General features: G+C 41.2%; 2 protein-coding genes across 2 annotated transcripts; both read right to left on the minus strand.

Moving 5' to 3' along the window:
- Window positions 1–1,904: 1,904 nt before the first annotated feature.
- Window positions 1,905–6,549, minus strand: fev (FEV transcription factor, ETS family member). The gene is made up of 2 exons (XM_084908958.1): window positions 4,497–6,549; window positions 1,905–3,455 (listed from the first exon to the last, which is right to left on the minus strand). The coding sequence occupies exon 2, from the start codon at window positions 3,394–3,396 to the stop codon at window positions 2,914–2,916; it is 483 nt and encodes a 160-aa protein (XP_084765084.1). The 5' UTR covers window positions 3,397–3,455; window positions 4,497–6,549; the 3' UTR covers window positions 1,905–2,913.
- Window positions 6,550–8,773: 2,224 nt separating this feature from the next.
- cryba2b (crystallin, beta A2b) lies at window positions 8,774–10,925 on the minus strand. Its single transcript, XM_084907969.1, has 4 exons — window positions 10,768–10,925; window positions 10,009–10,150; window positions 9,460–9,602; window positions 8,774–9,148 (listed from the first exon to the last, which is right to left on the minus strand). The coding sequence occupies exons 1-4, from the start codon at window positions 10,923–10,925 to the stop codon at window positions 9,001–9,003; spliced, it is 591 nt and encodes a 196-aa protein (XP_084764095.1). The 3' UTR covers window positions 8,774–9,000.
- Between the last annotated feature and the right edge of the window lie 6,472 nt (window positions 10,926–17,397).

Raw genomic sequence — 17,397 nt, forward strand, 5'->3', positions numbered from 1 at the left:
ACACACACACACACACACACACACATCCCTTCCTTCTGAATCATTGATCAGTCTGACTGACTGATAAAGGACATTATCTGCTAAGAATGTTGTTTTAATTATTCATATATAATCAGTAAAACGTGTGAACGTCCCACTCAGGCAAACCTCTGCAGTCTCGCACTTTCATAAAATGAGGTTTGGGGTTAATCTGCAATTTGCAAATGCTCCATGTTCTATATTAGAGCAGCTCTGCTATCACCTGGTTACATAAGCTGGATCCTGACGTTGGAAGAGTTGTGCTGCCCCCACATGGATGAAAAGATTTACTGCCCGTATTTTACGTCTCTTATTTGAAGTCACTTTCATGATGAGCAGCAGCTGACACTTAAAACAGCAAAAGCACATTTAATGGACTTTTCAGTTGTATGTTTAGGAACGCTTCAATTTCACATTACTAGAACAATTACATAGAACAATAAATATTTTCTTCTTTTTAAAGAAGCCACACATGCATTTCACCTGTAATAATAAATGTGACAAATAAAGCTTGTTTGTTTGTTGTTTGTAATTCACAGTGATAAAGATGGCTGGTTGTTTGTGGGTCTGTTTGGACCAACAGGATGAGTCACTGCAGGACCAGGAGCATATTATGAGCTGAAATATAGTGTTTTTGTCAGTTACAGCATCATAGACACCGTGCTGACAAACCAGTAATATAAAGTGTGGCTGATGCCAGAGCTCATGCTGATGTAATGTGCGAGACTGCAGACTCCCAAAAAGTTGATTCTGTTCATCTGGACGTTGTCAGTGAGAGAAACATTTCGTCACTGATCCAGGTGACTTCTTCAGTCTCAGCTGACTGCAGGTTTCAAACCTTATAAACAGCACATTTGCACAATGACTGAAACCAGCACCACTGAATGAACAATGAGCTGGGAGGTCAGTTCCTTTATCATTAACATGCACATTGATCAAAGACCACTGATCCATGGCCATGACTCCCATTCACAGAGAGTTGGGGAATGGCTGCAATCACAGAATTGTAAGATGGGGACAGATGTACCCTTAGGCCCCCTCCTCGATTCAGAGATGGTCTTTCCCTTTTCACGTAAATGGCCTCCTTGACTCCGCGCTCCGCACGATGTGTACATCCTCATCATTGAAAGAGTGTCCACTGGCCTGTTGGTGTAAATCAGGGGTAGGCAACTCCAGGCCTCAAGTGCCGGTGTCCTGCAGGTTTTAGATCCCACCCTGGGTCAACACACCTGAATCAAATGATTAGTTCATTACCAGGCCTCTGGAGAACTTCAAGAAATGCTGAGGAGTCATTTAGCCCTTTAAATCAGCTGTGATGGATCATGGACACATCTAAAACCTCCGGGACACCGGCACTCGAGGCCTGGAGCTGCCTACCCCTGGAGTAAATAGACTGCAGAGTCCTGGCTGACGAGGTAGCTCTCTTTGTTGTGCTAGAGTGGCATTGATCAATGGTCTTAGATCAGTGGTTGATGATCAATGGTCATGACAATTTGCATATTAATGATCATGAAACTGACCTCACAGCCCATTGTTCATTCCGTGGTGCTGGTTTCAGTCATTGTGCAAATGTACTGTTTATAAGAAACCTGCAGTCAGCTGAGACTGAGGAAGTCACGCTGCGTCCAGGTGAACAGAATCAACCTTTGGGATTTAGCTGGATGATTGAGCATGCATCAAGACAAATACTGCAAACTTTTCTCTGATTACCGAGACTGCTGCAGGCGGTCAGTCCACAAATCCAAATAAAAGTTTGCATTTTGAGAAACAGCACTGACGGTTTGGCGCATGGAGGACATTTACAGGCTCACCCACGTTTGGGTCAATATAAAGATCACGCTTTCAAATAAATGAATCCCACAATACTGACAACATTTTTATTCAGAAGAGTTTATTTATGTATTTTTTATTATTTTATTGGTACAATTGTTTTAGTCACAGTGTGAATGAATTCACTTTAGAATCACTGAAGAGCTTCTATAGTCTGAGCCGGTCTCTACTCTACAGTATTTACAGAGCAGTTTGGGAATTCACAGTTTCGGTTTCTACTCAGCCTATTTCACACAAAGTTCCTGTTCCCTGTGTCTGTGCGCTGCTTTCATTTTTTATTGCGTGAGGTTTGTTTTTCCTACAAAGAGTTTCATTACGTCTGATCTGATTTATAACCAAACGGTGATCGACGTGACAGCATGATTCAAGCGAGTCGTTCATAGTCAGTCTCATTCCAGTCCAAGAAGCCTGTTTTCATCCATAACCACAAGATGGCGCCATTAGTCCGGTGGTAGTTTGGCAGTTCGCGCCCACGTCGGTGCAAATCCACCTGAAGATGTGAAAACAAACACTGAACTCAGGGAAAGGGCTGGGAGAGCGAGGGAGCCGAGGTCTGATTTATTATTTATTCAACGTTTTTAAATATATGTACACTATTTTTTTGTTGTTTCAAAAACAATTATCGTCTAAACCTTTATTTGGTTTCCGATTACGTCTCACTGATAGTGGCTTAAATAAGGACATTTCATATTTGGAATATTTATGGATCAAATTTAGCGCTCAGGTTCAAAGCACTGTGCGTAGTCTGATCGTAATCGCTTCTCCACAAGAATTAAATTAAATTAAATTAAATTAAATTAAATATTTAATTTCTTGGTTTTCGTGCCTTACTTACATGCAAGAAGACTTCCGGTGTCATTGGTCATAATTTTGAGTTTAAACACAACTTTGCGCCGCTTAAAAAATCCTCACTTGACATTTTAAAAACATCTAATTTTGAACCACTTTGAGCCTAAATCATATTTTCCCCGCCAAACACCAAAGTCAGCGTGTTTGTGCTATTTGTCTGTCCTCCCTCACTGCAGTGTGTCGGTTTCCCGGTGTGTCTAAAATAGGCATCGAGAGTCAGTTGTAGTGGTTGTTGATGGTGCTCAGACTGCTGATGTTGTTGACGCAGCCGATGTGGGACGGGGACACGGTGCCAAACGGCCCCGGAGGCTGGAGGTTGTGGCTGTGGTACAGAGCCGCTGGTGTGGAGCCAGCCCAGTAGGAGAACCCCGAAGGCCCCACGCCAGGAGCCACGAGGTTCAGTTTGGAAATCCCGGAGAAGGGGATCGGGGAGAAGTTGCCCTGAAATTTGTAGATGGCCTGCTCGGTGGTGGACGGCTGGCACACCTGCGCCAAGCCGTGGAAATCAAACTTGTAGGCGTATCTTTTGCCGTGGACTTTGGTCATGATGTTTTTATCGTAGTAGTAGCGCAGCGCCCGGCTCAGCTTGTCGTAGTTCATGTTGGGTTTGCTTTTGCGCTCCCCCCAGCGCCGGGCCACCTCATCGGGGTCGATGAGCTTGAACTCTCCGTTGGTGCCCTCCCACGCGATGCACGACATGTTGGTGCTGTCAGAGAGGAGCTCCAGCAGGAACTGCCAGAGCTGAATCTGCCCACTCCCTGAGTGTAGGAAGAAAAGAAAATCACAACTGGTCCGGAAATAATCTGAAATAAATCCCGAAAACAGCGAGGCAACAAACCAAAAAATACAAAATTTTGTCTAGAAAGTAAAAAATTATATATCTATATAGATAGATAACTGGTCCCAAAATAACGGTTTGCATAATTCAGCATTATCAGTTCATGAAAGATAATATTGTGAATTTCATCATATTGGAAATTTCAGGTATTAAATAATGTAAGACACGCAAAAGATACGCAGTTATTTTATCACATATAATTAAAGATAACTCCATCATGACATCATTTTACAAATCTCTATTTACTCCTGTAAAGCAGCTTAAATGGGTCCGGTTATATTTAGCTTCTCCATATTTTCTATAACATATATTTAAAAAACACGCTGCTCATAATCATCAGAAATTTAAAAAAATAAATAAAACATCTTTGCAGGAAGTCCTGAGAGCAGTAAGAGTGAATATTAGCGTCCAACACAAGACGTGACAAATTCATTTTCGCCGTTGTGTTTTTTTAATCATAAAATAAACATGATTTTTATTTTCTTTCGAAATGATCCCGGAGATACTTTGATAATTATCTGTTTTAGAGGAGAAAAGAAAAATAATGTGATGGTGCAAAAAAAAAAAAAAACATAAGAAAAAGAACTGAATACGTTTCAGAAGCGGCTGAATGATCTATTAAACCTAAAGACGCGACTATAGGAAATACATGAAACGCAGAGTAAACGCATTAAAATCCTGCTATTATTGTGATATATTTTGATTTATTAACATTTATTATGATATTGTGATCAATATTTTTTTATTTCATAAACTATTTTTATGTGTCGACCCGTTTGCGATATAATTTGAGAGGTTTATGTGGGACTATTTTCTAACACCATTATTATTATTATGATATCATTTTTTATGTTTTCATATATCTTTGCGTTTGAAGACGCTCTCCATTAAAAATAAGTAAATTGCTAATTAGGAGCTGGACACTCCGCAGTGACGGTATTTAGCGAGTTTGTCCTCTTACCTTTTTGAACTCCTGTATTTATCGGAGCCCAGGAGGTTCCTTTGCTTTCTTTCAACAGATTTTCTGTTGGATCTGAAATGAAAACAGACACATTTTCAGCATCTTCATCCAGAAATTACGACAAGAGGATTTCTTGAGCAGATGATTTTTATCACTTGTATTTCAAAATATTATGATTTAATATTTATTTAGAAGAACAAAAATCTCTTCACGGTCAGATTTTTATAGGCACAATCTAGCAAGAAGCGCAATATCTCAAGAAAGTAGAAAAATGCACTGAAAGAACCGGAGGACTGAGATTACAGCTGCTCAAAAATGCTCTGATTTTTCTAAAATGTTGCAAACTAGAGCGCAAGGAAAAAAATACAAATAAAACAAAATAAGGTTTAAAAATTCAAACATTGAGCTTTAAAATTCCAATTGTATCCTGGTCCATTTGCAGTCTAATGCCTGGAGCATGTCGCCTTTGCAGTCTCTGCTAGAAGCCAGGAAACGCGTCCAGGAAAAAGGATTTCCGATTTCCGACAAAAGAGCAGACGGGCTTTCAGATTGAAAACGCTGAACAATGCTCTGGCCTGGAAACGGAGCATCATCGCCGGCAGGACACCGACACCCGGAGAAAAATGTAAAAAATCTCGATAGATATATAAAACGGGCTGTTTCTCTCATTCTTAATGGGACCAAATGACGAACCTGAGAGATACATGTTGAACATGAGGTTTCCTCCGCAGTCCTGTCTCATTGTGTTCACTTGTTCAGAAAGGGTTGGATTTCATTTCGTTGGTGGCGGAGGAAAAGATTTTTATTAAACTTTATCTCATAACTGTGATCTGGAATAAATGCGGGTAGACAGATTGAAGTTTCCAGGCAACTGTCACTGGCCCCCATCTCTGAGACAATATTCAGACAGCAATTTCCCCTGGTGCATTGCTTTAATTAAAAGAGCAATTTACCTCTGTCAGCCCGCCTGGCGCCCACAATAAAAAGAGGCCAATAGAAATTCGGCCCTTATCAATCCACCATCACAGTTTAATAAAGTTTCCGCGTTAAGATCTGAGTTTCTATGGTGAATTGAAGTGTTTGACATGGAAACCAGTTCAGATCCTCCTCACTTTTCCGCCTCTTTACCTCTCGGCAAACAACAAAGACCTATTTCATGTTGGAAAAAGAATATTTACCTTGAAAAAATACGCTTCAGTGGCCACGAGAAAACAAGAACATTTCATCCCTCCTAACCTCCTCTGTGTGGGTTTAAGGTTATATGGCCTCAATCTGGGGGTAATGAGGTCGCAACTTTAAAACCATGCCTCGTGATGCTCGTTGACGTTATCGTGTCCACTCATAATTTTATACTTCTGTGTTTTTAGAAGCAGTGGAGTGAAAAGCCCATGGGCTTTATGGCCATGTGCTAGAGTCTGCGCATTTCTTCAGGCGTAAATAAGGCATTATACGGGCAACGCTGGCTGATGATAGAGCTTTATGCAACTAATAACACACATTACCTTTATTATGAAAATCCTCCGCTCCGAAGCTATTGTTTGAAAATTCAACATTCTTTAAATAGTGTGTCAAAGACGCAGTAACAATGTACCAACATATTTCAAATGTGGGGGGTGACTTAATGTCTTTAGATATGTTCAGTGTCCCTGGTTTGGTTCCAGCACATCTTGTAAATATGTTTTATGTCATATTAAAGCCAATACAACCAAAGAAAAAAAGACCAACACAATCCATTTTATTAAAAACACCAAATGCAAAGACCCTGACACGTTTCCTTCGTCTTTTTCCGTCCCCAACAACAGCATCAATGCATCATAACCTCACAGTGCAGCATATACCTGCTGTCTGTTAATAACATGGTCATAAACACAAAAGCACTTTCACTTCTGTCACTTGGCACATTTGAGCCATCTTCTTTGCCACCTCGAACAAAGATTTTAACAGATACATTGCTTTAAAAAAGGCTTCGCGCTGCTGCCTCACAGCAACAAAGTCCTGGCTTCAAATCCACTCTTTGACTTCCTCTCACATGCCTGTTAGAATAACTGGTGATTCTAAGTTTGCCATACCGGCCAGAAACTGGCAACCTGCGATATGTTCAAAGCCCCGCCCACCACGACCCTGAACTGGATATGGATGCATAAACTAGTTCCTTTAATTTGCTGAAAATACATCTGGCCTTTGTAAAGATGACATCTTAGTTCATAACATATAATCAGTCCTCTGTGCTGACTGAACTGAAAGTGAATATCTGCTTATCATTAATCATCTTTATAATGAGTCAGATGACTGAGGTCAGACACGCACAAATGCACACGTGTTTATTTTTTATTTTTTAAAAGGCACCAGAGCATCAAGTGTACAGCTGTTTATTTTTATATGGTGAGTTATCACAGTCAAAGCAGACAGCTTGGAATAAAATATCAGCAAAACTGAACAGTAACATGATTTCAACCAACACCACACACACACACACACACACACACAGGAAAAGCTACGTAACTGGCTGCTTCAGAGCTCATAATCATATATTTTACAGCATATTTTGTCCCCCTTCAGTTTGGAGATGTCCTGGTAGGTGTGTCTTTGGTGTTCAAGGCTTGCTTTAGCTGCCTGTGTAACAGATAAAATTCACAGGCAACTTAAAACAAGCCTCGAAAGCCAGACTGAATCCACTGGAGAAGTGAAAGGAAGAGAAATGGATACATAAACGTCCACCTGTGCTCAGTCTGAGGACAGAAATCCACTGGAGGAACATTCAAACTTAAAACTAAAAATAAAAAAGAGTAAAAAAAGTCATTTATCTGAGCTAGAGCCCATAATTTATAATATAAAAAGCAAAGTTAGCATCAGCCGGTAGCCAGGTGGTGTAATTTCTCACTTGTAAACCTAAAGAGTCAAAAGTGTCACCGTTAGCAAACCCCACAATAACCACTGGACTCAATTTGTTACTTGACAACTTTAAATATTCAAATCGAATGAAGTAACTTCATATTTTAAGCTGTAATTCTAAACCACAGACTAATCAACCCTGCAAACATTACAAAAAGCTGTGACACTGAAGTTTTCTCTGTAAAGTCTCGAGCTTACCTTGGTGCTCTGAGCTGTGCAGCTGTAACTTTCTTGTCTACTCAAGTGTCACTGCTCTGTAATCCGCGCTGCAGCGGCTTTAATCAGTCTGCAGAGGAATGTATATTTGAGAAAGGTGTGTGCCGCGTGGTTACACATTTATATAAAGATCCTGTTTTTTGGGTGTGGGACTGTGTAAGCTTTTTTTGGGGGTGTAACACGGAATCCTATGTCCTGGACCAACAGGAGGAGTGGAGGTGGAGGTAAACACACTCCAGGAACCCGGAGTGCGACTGTAAGATCAACATCACAGTGACACATCAGAGTGAGCAAACAAATGCTAAGCCACTAGACTTTCAAATGAAGTACTCACGGTATGCAAGGTTGAGTGTAATGCTGTGTATGCTGTTCACACTATTAAGGGCTGCTTTCGGATATCTCTTGATTTTATACTGCAGAGGCTGCAGTTTTCATTTGGATCAAACTGATCGATTAAGTTGTGAAACCTAAAATGTATCTAAACTTTTATCTGAAACTAAAACATAACATTTACGATGTTTTGTCTCTTGGGGAACTCCTGCTGGATTTTTTATTAAGTTTGTTAGCTTTAATAGCACTTTAACACCATCATAGCAAAGGAAGTCGGTTGAAATGAAATAAAAAACCACTCATGCCCATGTTTTTTTCTTATTTACATATGTCTGTTAAGGAGTGTCAGCTGTCTAAAGGTGCCGGCTTTGAGTGGCCAACTGCCACATGTTGCTTTCACGGAGCGTTGCCTTATTGGTCAGTTTGCCAAATTGTGCCTCAAACAGTTGAAAAACAAATAATAGAAACCAAAGTGATCTTGTGCTCTTGTTTATTGGAAATAAGAATACAGTATGACAAGAACAACATTATACATCCTAAAGCCTAACAGAATCAAATCTTTCCAGGGATGTTCACTGAAAGGCCAAATATGCACTTCAAATAAACACAAAGCAAAACCTGCCTCTGAGAACAACTTCTTCATAGAGCTACAAAGGTTTTGCAATGCTTGGACACCTGCAGTCTAACTACAGGTACAGATTAATAGCTTAGTAGAAGTCGAGTATTACAGCCAGTTTCTCTGAGCTCTTCATTTCCATTTATTCTATTTGGGTTGATAAACTTTCATGTAAAAAAAAAAAAAAAAAAAAGAATACCGACAAACAGTGTCTAGTTTTGAAGAAAAGCCTTTATTTCCTATTTCAAGAATTTCAAGAACATGCTTCAGCATGATAGTAGAAGTAGGTACTTAGATATCCATACATGCAGAGCCACAGAGTGATAGAAAGAGTTTGTCCATCTACTGTTCTGTGACAGCGATCTGTCCAGGGTTCAAGTTGAGAGAGCGATTATGGGGAGGGGTTTTTTCTTTCTTTTTCAGGTGGGGTCAGGCCGGCAGTGTGGAGGCTTAGTGCTGGATCCTACGAATGGACTGCACCTGGTTGGTGTGAGCCTGGGTGCTGTACTCATTGTAGTTTCTGTACTCGCCTTGGTGTCTATCTCTCTCCAGGATGTACTGGTAGCCACGGTAACCAGGGAACTGGTAGGCAACCCAGCTGTAAAGAAGGAGGGAGGGTTAGAGTCGAGGTCACATCAAAGGATTCAGTAAAGCATCTTAGGGTTCTGCTAGTCTTTAAAGTTTAATGCACTTTGGTAAATTCAGTGCAATTACAAGGTTGAGCCTTTATATATTTTATAACACTGCACAAAGTCAGGAGACTCTGTGCAGCTTGTCAAGCTATATTTTGCAGCAGCGTGTTAAATTAAAAACTAACTTGAGTAAAATAAGAGCACAATATGTAAGTAAAAGCACGTGCACGTGTTGTTTATTTTAAGGAAAGAACACAGAGAAAAATGTGTAACTTACGCTCCTGAGTTGACTTTGATAGAGGGCACCTCCTTGCTGCACCAGCCCATGGCCTGTAGGGATGGGTAGTCATCGCACAGCTCAAACTTACGGCCCTGGAAGTCTTCACACTCGTACATGGTCACCTTGCTGTCACTGTGGTTCTGCAGAGAAGCAAACAACTCATTTAGAAGCTGTTTTATTACATTATAGTTGGTACGTAATTAGAGAAATAAAGAGGACATTAATGCTAAGAACTATGAGGGTTTTATTCAGGGTTGATTAGAAAACATATAGAACCTATGGCTCCATATTTATTTTAAAGGAACAACAGACAAGGAAAGAGACCTTTAAAAAATACATTTCTAAAGCTAACAGAGGATAGGAAGCGTCACAGGATGAGTAGCCTGTAAGTGATGCATTAAAATAAATATATGCAAACACATCTGCAGGATTCACAAGAAGAAGGAGGGAGGTTAATGTCTCAGGAGGCGTGGAGAAGACAGACCGCTTACAAAGACTGATTGATAAAAAGAGAAAACATATAAATGAAAAGGAGGAGGGACTCACAGCACACTTGATGGGTCTGAAGGAAAGCAGGTGCTCGGTTCTGTAGCTGCTATTTCCGCTCCAGGCCTCGTAGCGAGGATAGTCTCCCTTCTCCAGGATGAACTGCTGTCCCTGGAACTCAGGGTACTCATAACCCACCCAGCTGAGAAAAGAGACAGAAACACTGAGGTTAAATGTGCTGGAAACGACAGAATAAACCCCAAATAAAAAAAAGAACACTAAACAATAAAAACTTTTAATGGACGACTAAATACACAGCACAATGATATTGACACTGTCGTCCTTCTTAAACAATAGAGTCCAGCGCTCACAAAAGCAGCATGCAGCTCCTTTTGTGACTGCAGAGCACAAAGCAAACATTAGATACTGCTCCTGCCTCCACCGCCGCTGCCGGCTGTACCCACCCCGGCCTTTTTATCTGATCACGAGTCACAGCCAGCAGCTGCACGCAGCCAACTCATATCACAACAGGGACACACTTGGATGCATGCACACGCACACACACATGCAAGCAGTACATGCCAAGCAGCAAACTAATAACAGCGCAGGTTATAATTTAGAGTTTTTGTTATTCTGTCTGCTCGACTTCTTGATTTCACTCCTGTCTGCTTTAGTCAGACCTTTTCAGGTCAGTGAGATTCAAATTTCAAGAGAACAAACATGAATGTACAAGATGTTGCTACTGAAATATAAAAAGAAAAAGTGCTGATCCATAATGAGCTTACAGGTATAAACAGCTTTAATGTGTCTTTCACTTACGGTCCATTCTCCACCTTGATGGAGCGGATCTTGTTGAAGCCCCTCTCCATGATGTTCTGGCACTCCAGCATGAACTCACAGCGCTTTCCCTGGAAGTTCTCTTCCTCCCAGACTGTGATCTTAAACTGGCCCATCTGCTCCATCTGTTGAGTGTTCATGGCTGCTGCTTCTCCCTCGGGGGTTACTCTCTGAACAACGTACAGAGTTTAATAAAGACCCTCAGTATAAAACAGATTAGGAATAACACCATCACACAATCACAACTAAAGCTCCGGGTAGCATGAGCAACCAGTGGGGTAGAGCTCGTTAGCGAGCCAGGCACATCTCTAAATTATCCTAAAACTGCAATCTTTATCTGGAAGCTTGGAGAAAAATAAAACATTTGTTGCATCTATTTTTAGCTCACTCTCCAAAGGTGTCACAAGTGAAAAATTCCATTCCTTCTTTACTTTTCCATTTCCTTAAAGCACAGATTCAATCAGATGGAGATTCAATCAGCAACCACGTTTCCAGCTCATAAACTGCACCGTGAGACTCCAGCGTGGCAGATAGAACCACTTCCAGCCAGAATCAGAGTGAAAGCTTATGAAGTTTCATCTCTTTCTAGTCTGGCTCGTTTGATTTTGTTGTGGTGGAAAAGCACACAACACTGCACTCAGATAAACGCCTGCATTGTCTTTAAAAGCCTCACACAAGCACACCCGAAAGGCCAGCTTATTATAGGAATGCACAGCTGTCCCCATAATAAAGTTTTTTAATGTTAACAAAGTGCGTCTGTAATAGACTAACTATCAAAGCCACAGTGTGAGGAGCGTCTCGCTGCCTGTCGCTTCCACCTAGTACACAAAGCTGTCACCGTCACTGTTTCTTGCAGCTAAGTCTGAGGCAGTGCTGAGATACTTACAGACGGTACTGAGGTGGGACAGATCCAGTATAATCAATGTCGGGGGAGAGACCCTCGCCTGTGTTTTTATAGGGCTGGGCCCCCTGGACCCGAGCCACTTCATTTGCCCAGCAGCCTTGCACACTCAGCAGCTGAGCGGGCCGGCTGAAAGGGGAGCATTAGCCTCGTGCTTTGTGGAGGCTCCAGAGCACCATTGTCCTCAGAGCCCCAAACTGACTTAGTCATCAATATGGCAGCCACGGTCAGTGGCAACCTGACCCAGGACTATACAATGGCAACGCACTGACACAACAGTTTGATTGGTGTAGCGGGATAATAGACACATTCTGGGAGCTGATCCCCTCCCCCTCCCCCTCACTCCCTCACTCTTTGCAGTAGGTAAACTGGATCCTAAACTCGAGGTGGCAAAGGGTCCAAGGAATGCCGCACACTGAGCCCAGGACATGTGTCACTTTCATCTAGGACATGTTTTTCTTTCTTTTCCTCCGGCTCTGGAAAGAACTGGAGGATGAAGTGCTGTAGTAAAAACTGCAGTGCTTTGTTTTTCAGATTAGGATCAGACCAAATCACAGTTTTCATTATACAAATGAGAACACACATAGAGGTGTATGATACACATCATACACATAAAGAAATTGTCTTTAGGCAGATGAGTCCACCTACATGAGCATTCTGACGTACACTGAAGAACAAACCATGATCTAAACGGTTATGTTGTACGTTTTGTTGAAAAAAGCTTATTCAGGTTTATTCTACTTTTAAATGTCATCTGGCTTTTTAACAATACTGATCAAAGCTGTATTACAGATGTAGTAATTATATTTGCATGTTTTGCCCCATTTTTCCTATTTTTATTTTTATTCTTTGAAGCTCCAAAAATGTGTATGAATGGCCTTTGACATTTAATGTTATAAATAAAAACAAGCTCAACGTACTTTGTATACTTTTTTCACCTCTTATTAACAGAACAGGCTTTATTGTCTGTCTGTCTTTATTTGTCTAATGTGAGGAGAAAACAGCTCCACTGCTGACTGAAAACTGTTGAACAGTTAAATCTACAGACATCACCTGTCCATGTGCATCTCTTACATTTACATTTTTGCAGGTTTGAACACATGATCATAACAACAATGCGGCATGATTAAAGAAGCGGTTGAGTTTTCCTTCATCATTGGTGACATCTAGTGGCTAAAATGGTTATTACACAGAAGCTGGCAAACACAATAAAGTGAACATCATGAATCGAATTAAGGTTGACAGTTAGTTGAGTCCGTTTCTCCGGTTAATTCAGTGAAAACTTTCCAGTTTGTGTGGGAAGAGAAGGAGTAAATATTCCTCTTTTCTCACTAAACATACAGTAAAGAGCTCATTTTGCTATGACTGGGTATACGCTGTGTGTCTGTGCTGCTTACTTGTACAAACAGCTCTCTCATTGTCTGCTGATAGCCCATTCACTGCCCCTCACTCCACATGTGTGTGTGCATTAGCCTGTGTCACCCAGCCTGCCTTCAGAGCAGGTGATGGCAGGTGAAAGGAAAGGCTTATAAAGACACAGATGCTCTGTGTGTAGGTGCACATACTACATCATGAACTGTTTACACAGACATGTTGTGGGGACCTGCCTCCCTTTTGGGCACAAAATCCATATGAATTGTTCAGTTTTGAAGAGTAATGACCCGGTGTACCCGAACACGCTAAAACCTAGGTAAAATAAATGATATATCCTTACCTATGAACACAAACCTGACACTGACACACACCTTATTTCCCTGTTAAATGCAGCTGGTGGGGATTTGCATACATGAGGGGCAGTGTAGTCCAGCTCAGAGCCAGTACAGTACAGTTCTACTTTGAATCCTTATCTGTCTGTATAACAAATCCATTCATTTCTTCCTGCTGGTCATACGATAGCTCTGCTCTGCTGACCGGCTGTAGGTCAAGTTTAATAATAGTTCGTCAAGTCGTAGCGCAAAATCAAATTCCCTCTCCTCTGTAGCTTCAGCGCTGCCTCTGCTAACTTATAAATGGCCGCTTTAACTCATCATTGCTCAAATGATATTTTCACATTGGCAACACAGAAAGACAGTTTAACATTAAGCTTAGTTTAGAGTGAAAGACAAACAAAATTATCATAAAATAACTGTCATGAAATTAGTTAACACGATGAGTCACGATATGCACAGTACTGTAGTACACATAGGATATATTTATTTTATTTTCTCCTCCTCTTTTATCAAAGGAAATACTTGTTTCTCCATTTGTCTTTAACGTTTTCCAGATCCCACAGTGACCCGTGATTGGCAGAGGTCACAAGTTCACCCCTTCATTCATTCACCCAGTCAAATGCAAAATATTGGTGGCAAATACACTGAGCGCTATTATCTGATGACCGCTCTGCGTTGCTGGCTAAAGGTCATGGAACATTTGATTATTTCACAGGACTCGGTGCCAGCTACCACCCCCACGTACGCTTTCCTGAGGCTTAAATTTGGTATTACACAATACACAATATTAACACACATCCACGTGTGTTTTTTATTTAACAATAAATAATTAAAGTAGATTCTGGTGGTAATTTTCATATTTTTATGCACCAGCAAACTGCTTGGTATAACGGTCCTTTTTACTATTAAACAGAGGTACCGAGGGGCGTGATGGAGCGAGGAGTAGTATTTACTGGGAAAGTGTAAATAAATGTTTCAGTGTTGTTTACCAGCCTTGTCCCTGCAATTCTGCATTCTGCATTGGGATAAAAGTGACGTTTGTGAAACTAATGGCAAAAATAGATATTACACACATAGTTTAATATTTAAATACAACTTCTCAAACATATATACATTTAAATAGATCAGTACCTATATTTTGGAGTATAATGTTATATTCCAGGTGTCTGTCCCTGAGTGTATTAACACTGCTTGTTTTCTGGGTCAATTTGAGTATGGACTATTTGAATAGTGAGTGAACGCACCTGCGCGCACACACACACACACACACACTGCCCTGAATAAATGCCCTCCTTCAGGTGGAACGTTACCCTGGAGACTAATCCAGGTGAGGATGATGTGAACAGGACATCTGCTGTACCGCCTCCTCTTGCCCCCGCTGCTCTGACAGGAGGGACATCCAAGTAGTTGATTTACACGGTAAATATATATATATATATATTGTAATTGTATTCTGTAGACAATTACGATTAAATTTTGACGACAGGCTCACGCGCGCACGCTGCTGTTAGCATTCAGGTGTCTGAGCAGACAGATCAAACACAAAAGAAGCAAGTTTGCCTGAGGGAGTTAGACAAAGTGCCGAGATAAAACTCATTTTCTTTTATTTGAGTTCAAAATAGAAACCCAGCAGCTTGTTCAGCCAACTCTTCAGAGACTGAGGACTTTAAAATATTAACACTCACCCTGCCACGACAGAGCCGAGGCAAGGACCAGCCGAGGGAGCGAGAGAGCAGGCCTTGGGCATTTGCATGAGTTTTCATTATCAGTAACTGTCAGAGGAAACAGCACATAGCCTACAGGCAGCACATACACACAGCCCCTCACTCCGCTCATCCGTTTACAGATAGTACTGAGCAGTTTGGCAGACGGCACAAATGTAATCATGTTCCTGCTGAACAGACACAAACGCTTGTCTTAACAGCACTAATACAGTATAACCCTGCAGAGGGTCACAGCAGAGGCAGCTAGAAAACAGACAAGCCCAGTGAAGTTTTATTGATAAAGTCAATATAAAATGTTGTAGCTGCCCCTTTTTTTCTATATGCAGCACTTACTGCGCTGTGGATCAGGACAAAACATGAGGAAGAGCAAAACAGGATGTAACTGTAAAAACAGGATGACTCCAGAACAGCCTAAAAATAAACAATATGCTAATGCTACATGTGCTTGGGCATTTCACTCGGGCATTTGCACGAGCGGATCAATACTGGAAAACAGTGAACGAGTTAGTAACATTTACAGAGAATAACTCACGCACGTGTTTAAATACACTGCAAAGTAAATTGCAAAGGTATAAACAGCAGCTCCAGCAGATCTGTATTACTTGACTGACATGCTGAGTACCATTCAAATACTATGTTTGCTGTGCGCTAATGTTTGCTTCCTCTCACACAGACTCTGCAGATGAGGTGGCCTGAAAACGGTGTATTTTAAAGAAAATTGTATGTTCAGATAAGAAAATATGACCCATGTCTGGTACGCAGGGCTTTTTCAAGCAAGACGGCCTGAAAGTTTCCACCATAAGCTGCGATTACAAGCAGCTTGGTCAGAGTTTCAGATTGCTTTGACTTTTGTTTGCTTGCATTAGTGTAAGCCACTTGAATTAAGTATGAAATACAGGAATGATGTCATACAGTGGAGGTGTAGAGATGTACAGGTTGAGAAGTAAGCTCGTTACCAACATGGACGCAGACTTTCTCAGCAGGTAAAATACATTTCATTTATTTATTTCTAACAGTTTAAGTGAGATACAGAGTGGCATAATGTAGATACTAATGTTAGCATATTAGCATGTTATCTGTGTTACTCTGATTGGGCAGACAAACTTACCCAGGTGGACGGTAACCAGTCAGCTTAACCAACAATGATACAGCAAGCAGGTACAAGCAGAGCCCCAGAGTAAGTCAAGGAAGTAATTTAGTAAGGTGTGCCAGGTTGGCACATGCACCAACTCTCCAAGACACCCTGACATTCAGACCCAGCAAGCTGTACGTTGAAAAGATGATATGAAAGAAGGAGTGACTTACAAAGATGCCACAGTGGGCTCGAGTTGTGTTTGTGGCACAATGTGAGACACAGTTAGTAATGCTGACAAGTAGCCTAGCTCCACGGCTGTTTTAGACAATGACATCGTTCTTGTAACTTTGCTTCTGCACAGCACATTTTATATCAGATAATCAAGCTGTGATTGAAGTGCAGCCTTCCAGGTTTAGCCAAAATCATTTCATCAAGTCTTCGAAAATAAAGCCTGTTTATGTGTAGAGGCTCAAGAGTAATTGGACAAACTTCATCCTTTGCATGAATGCATGAATTCTTAAACCCATGAACGTTACTATATGCCTACTTCAGTTGCTGCTTATGTGCATGTGTCTCCATGTCTTCAGATTTGTCTTCAGTTTCTGTAAAGCACTGATGAACTCTTGGGTTGGATCATTGTCCAGCTGCACTATGAAGTGCTGTCCTATCAGCAGGTATTTCTCTCCTCCTCCATCCTTTTCCAGTTATTCTGGTACAAGCGAATCTTTAATTTATTTAGGTTTTTTAGTCAAATGAAAACCTCCATTCGCAACAGTCGCTGTTTGAAACTGAGTGAACTGCTACCATATTCCCTTTCTCTCCTACAGTAACTGCTCACTGTTCAGCAGGACAGCGTGGTCAGTACGTATCTGTTTGAGCCAGATGTTTCATTAGAGACTGGTGCTGAATTTTGGATCATTGTCCTGCTGCATAACCCAAGTGCTCTTGAGCTTCAGGGCACAAACTGATGGCCCACTCCTCTGGTAGAGAGCAGAATCCATGTTGTCCCGGTCCTGAAGCAGCAAAGCAGCCACAGACCATCTCACAACCACCACCATGTTCAACTGTTGCTCCGATGTTCTTGTTATGAAATTCTGTTAATTTGATCCAGATGTAACGGAACTCAAACCTTCTAGAAAGTTCAGCCTTTCTCGTCAGTCCACAGAATATTTTCCCAGAAGTCTCGGGGATTATCCAGATGTT

The sequence above is a fragment of the Perissodus microlepis genome, chromosome 16 (assembly GCF_051167445.1).
Source record: "Perissodus microlepis isolate ML-2025 ecotype Zambia chromosome 16, ASM5116744v1, whole genome shotgun sequence".
Taxonomy (NCBI): Eukaryota; Metazoa; Chordata; class Actinopteri; order Cichliformes; family Cichlidae; genus Perissodus; species Perissodus microlepis.

Bases quoted from the DNA above. Each gene is read 5' to 3' on its own strand.
- fev (XM_084908958.1), bottom strand. From the start codon at position 3,396: ATGTCGTGCATCGCGTGGGAGGGCACCAACGGAGAGTTCAAGCTCATC.
- cryba2b (XM_084907969.1), bottom strand. From the start codon at position 10,925: ATGAACACTCAACAGATGGAGCAGATGGGCCAGTTTAAGATCACAGTC. The intron at 10,151-10,767 runs GTAAGTGAAAGA...CTCTTTTCTCAG, and splicing joins ATCAAGGTGGAGAATGGACC to CTGGGTGGGTTATGAGTACC. The intron at 9,603-10,008 runs GTGAGTCCCTCC...GCTTCTCTGCAG, and splicing joins TCAGACCCATCAAGTGTGCT to AACCACAGTGACAGCAAGGT.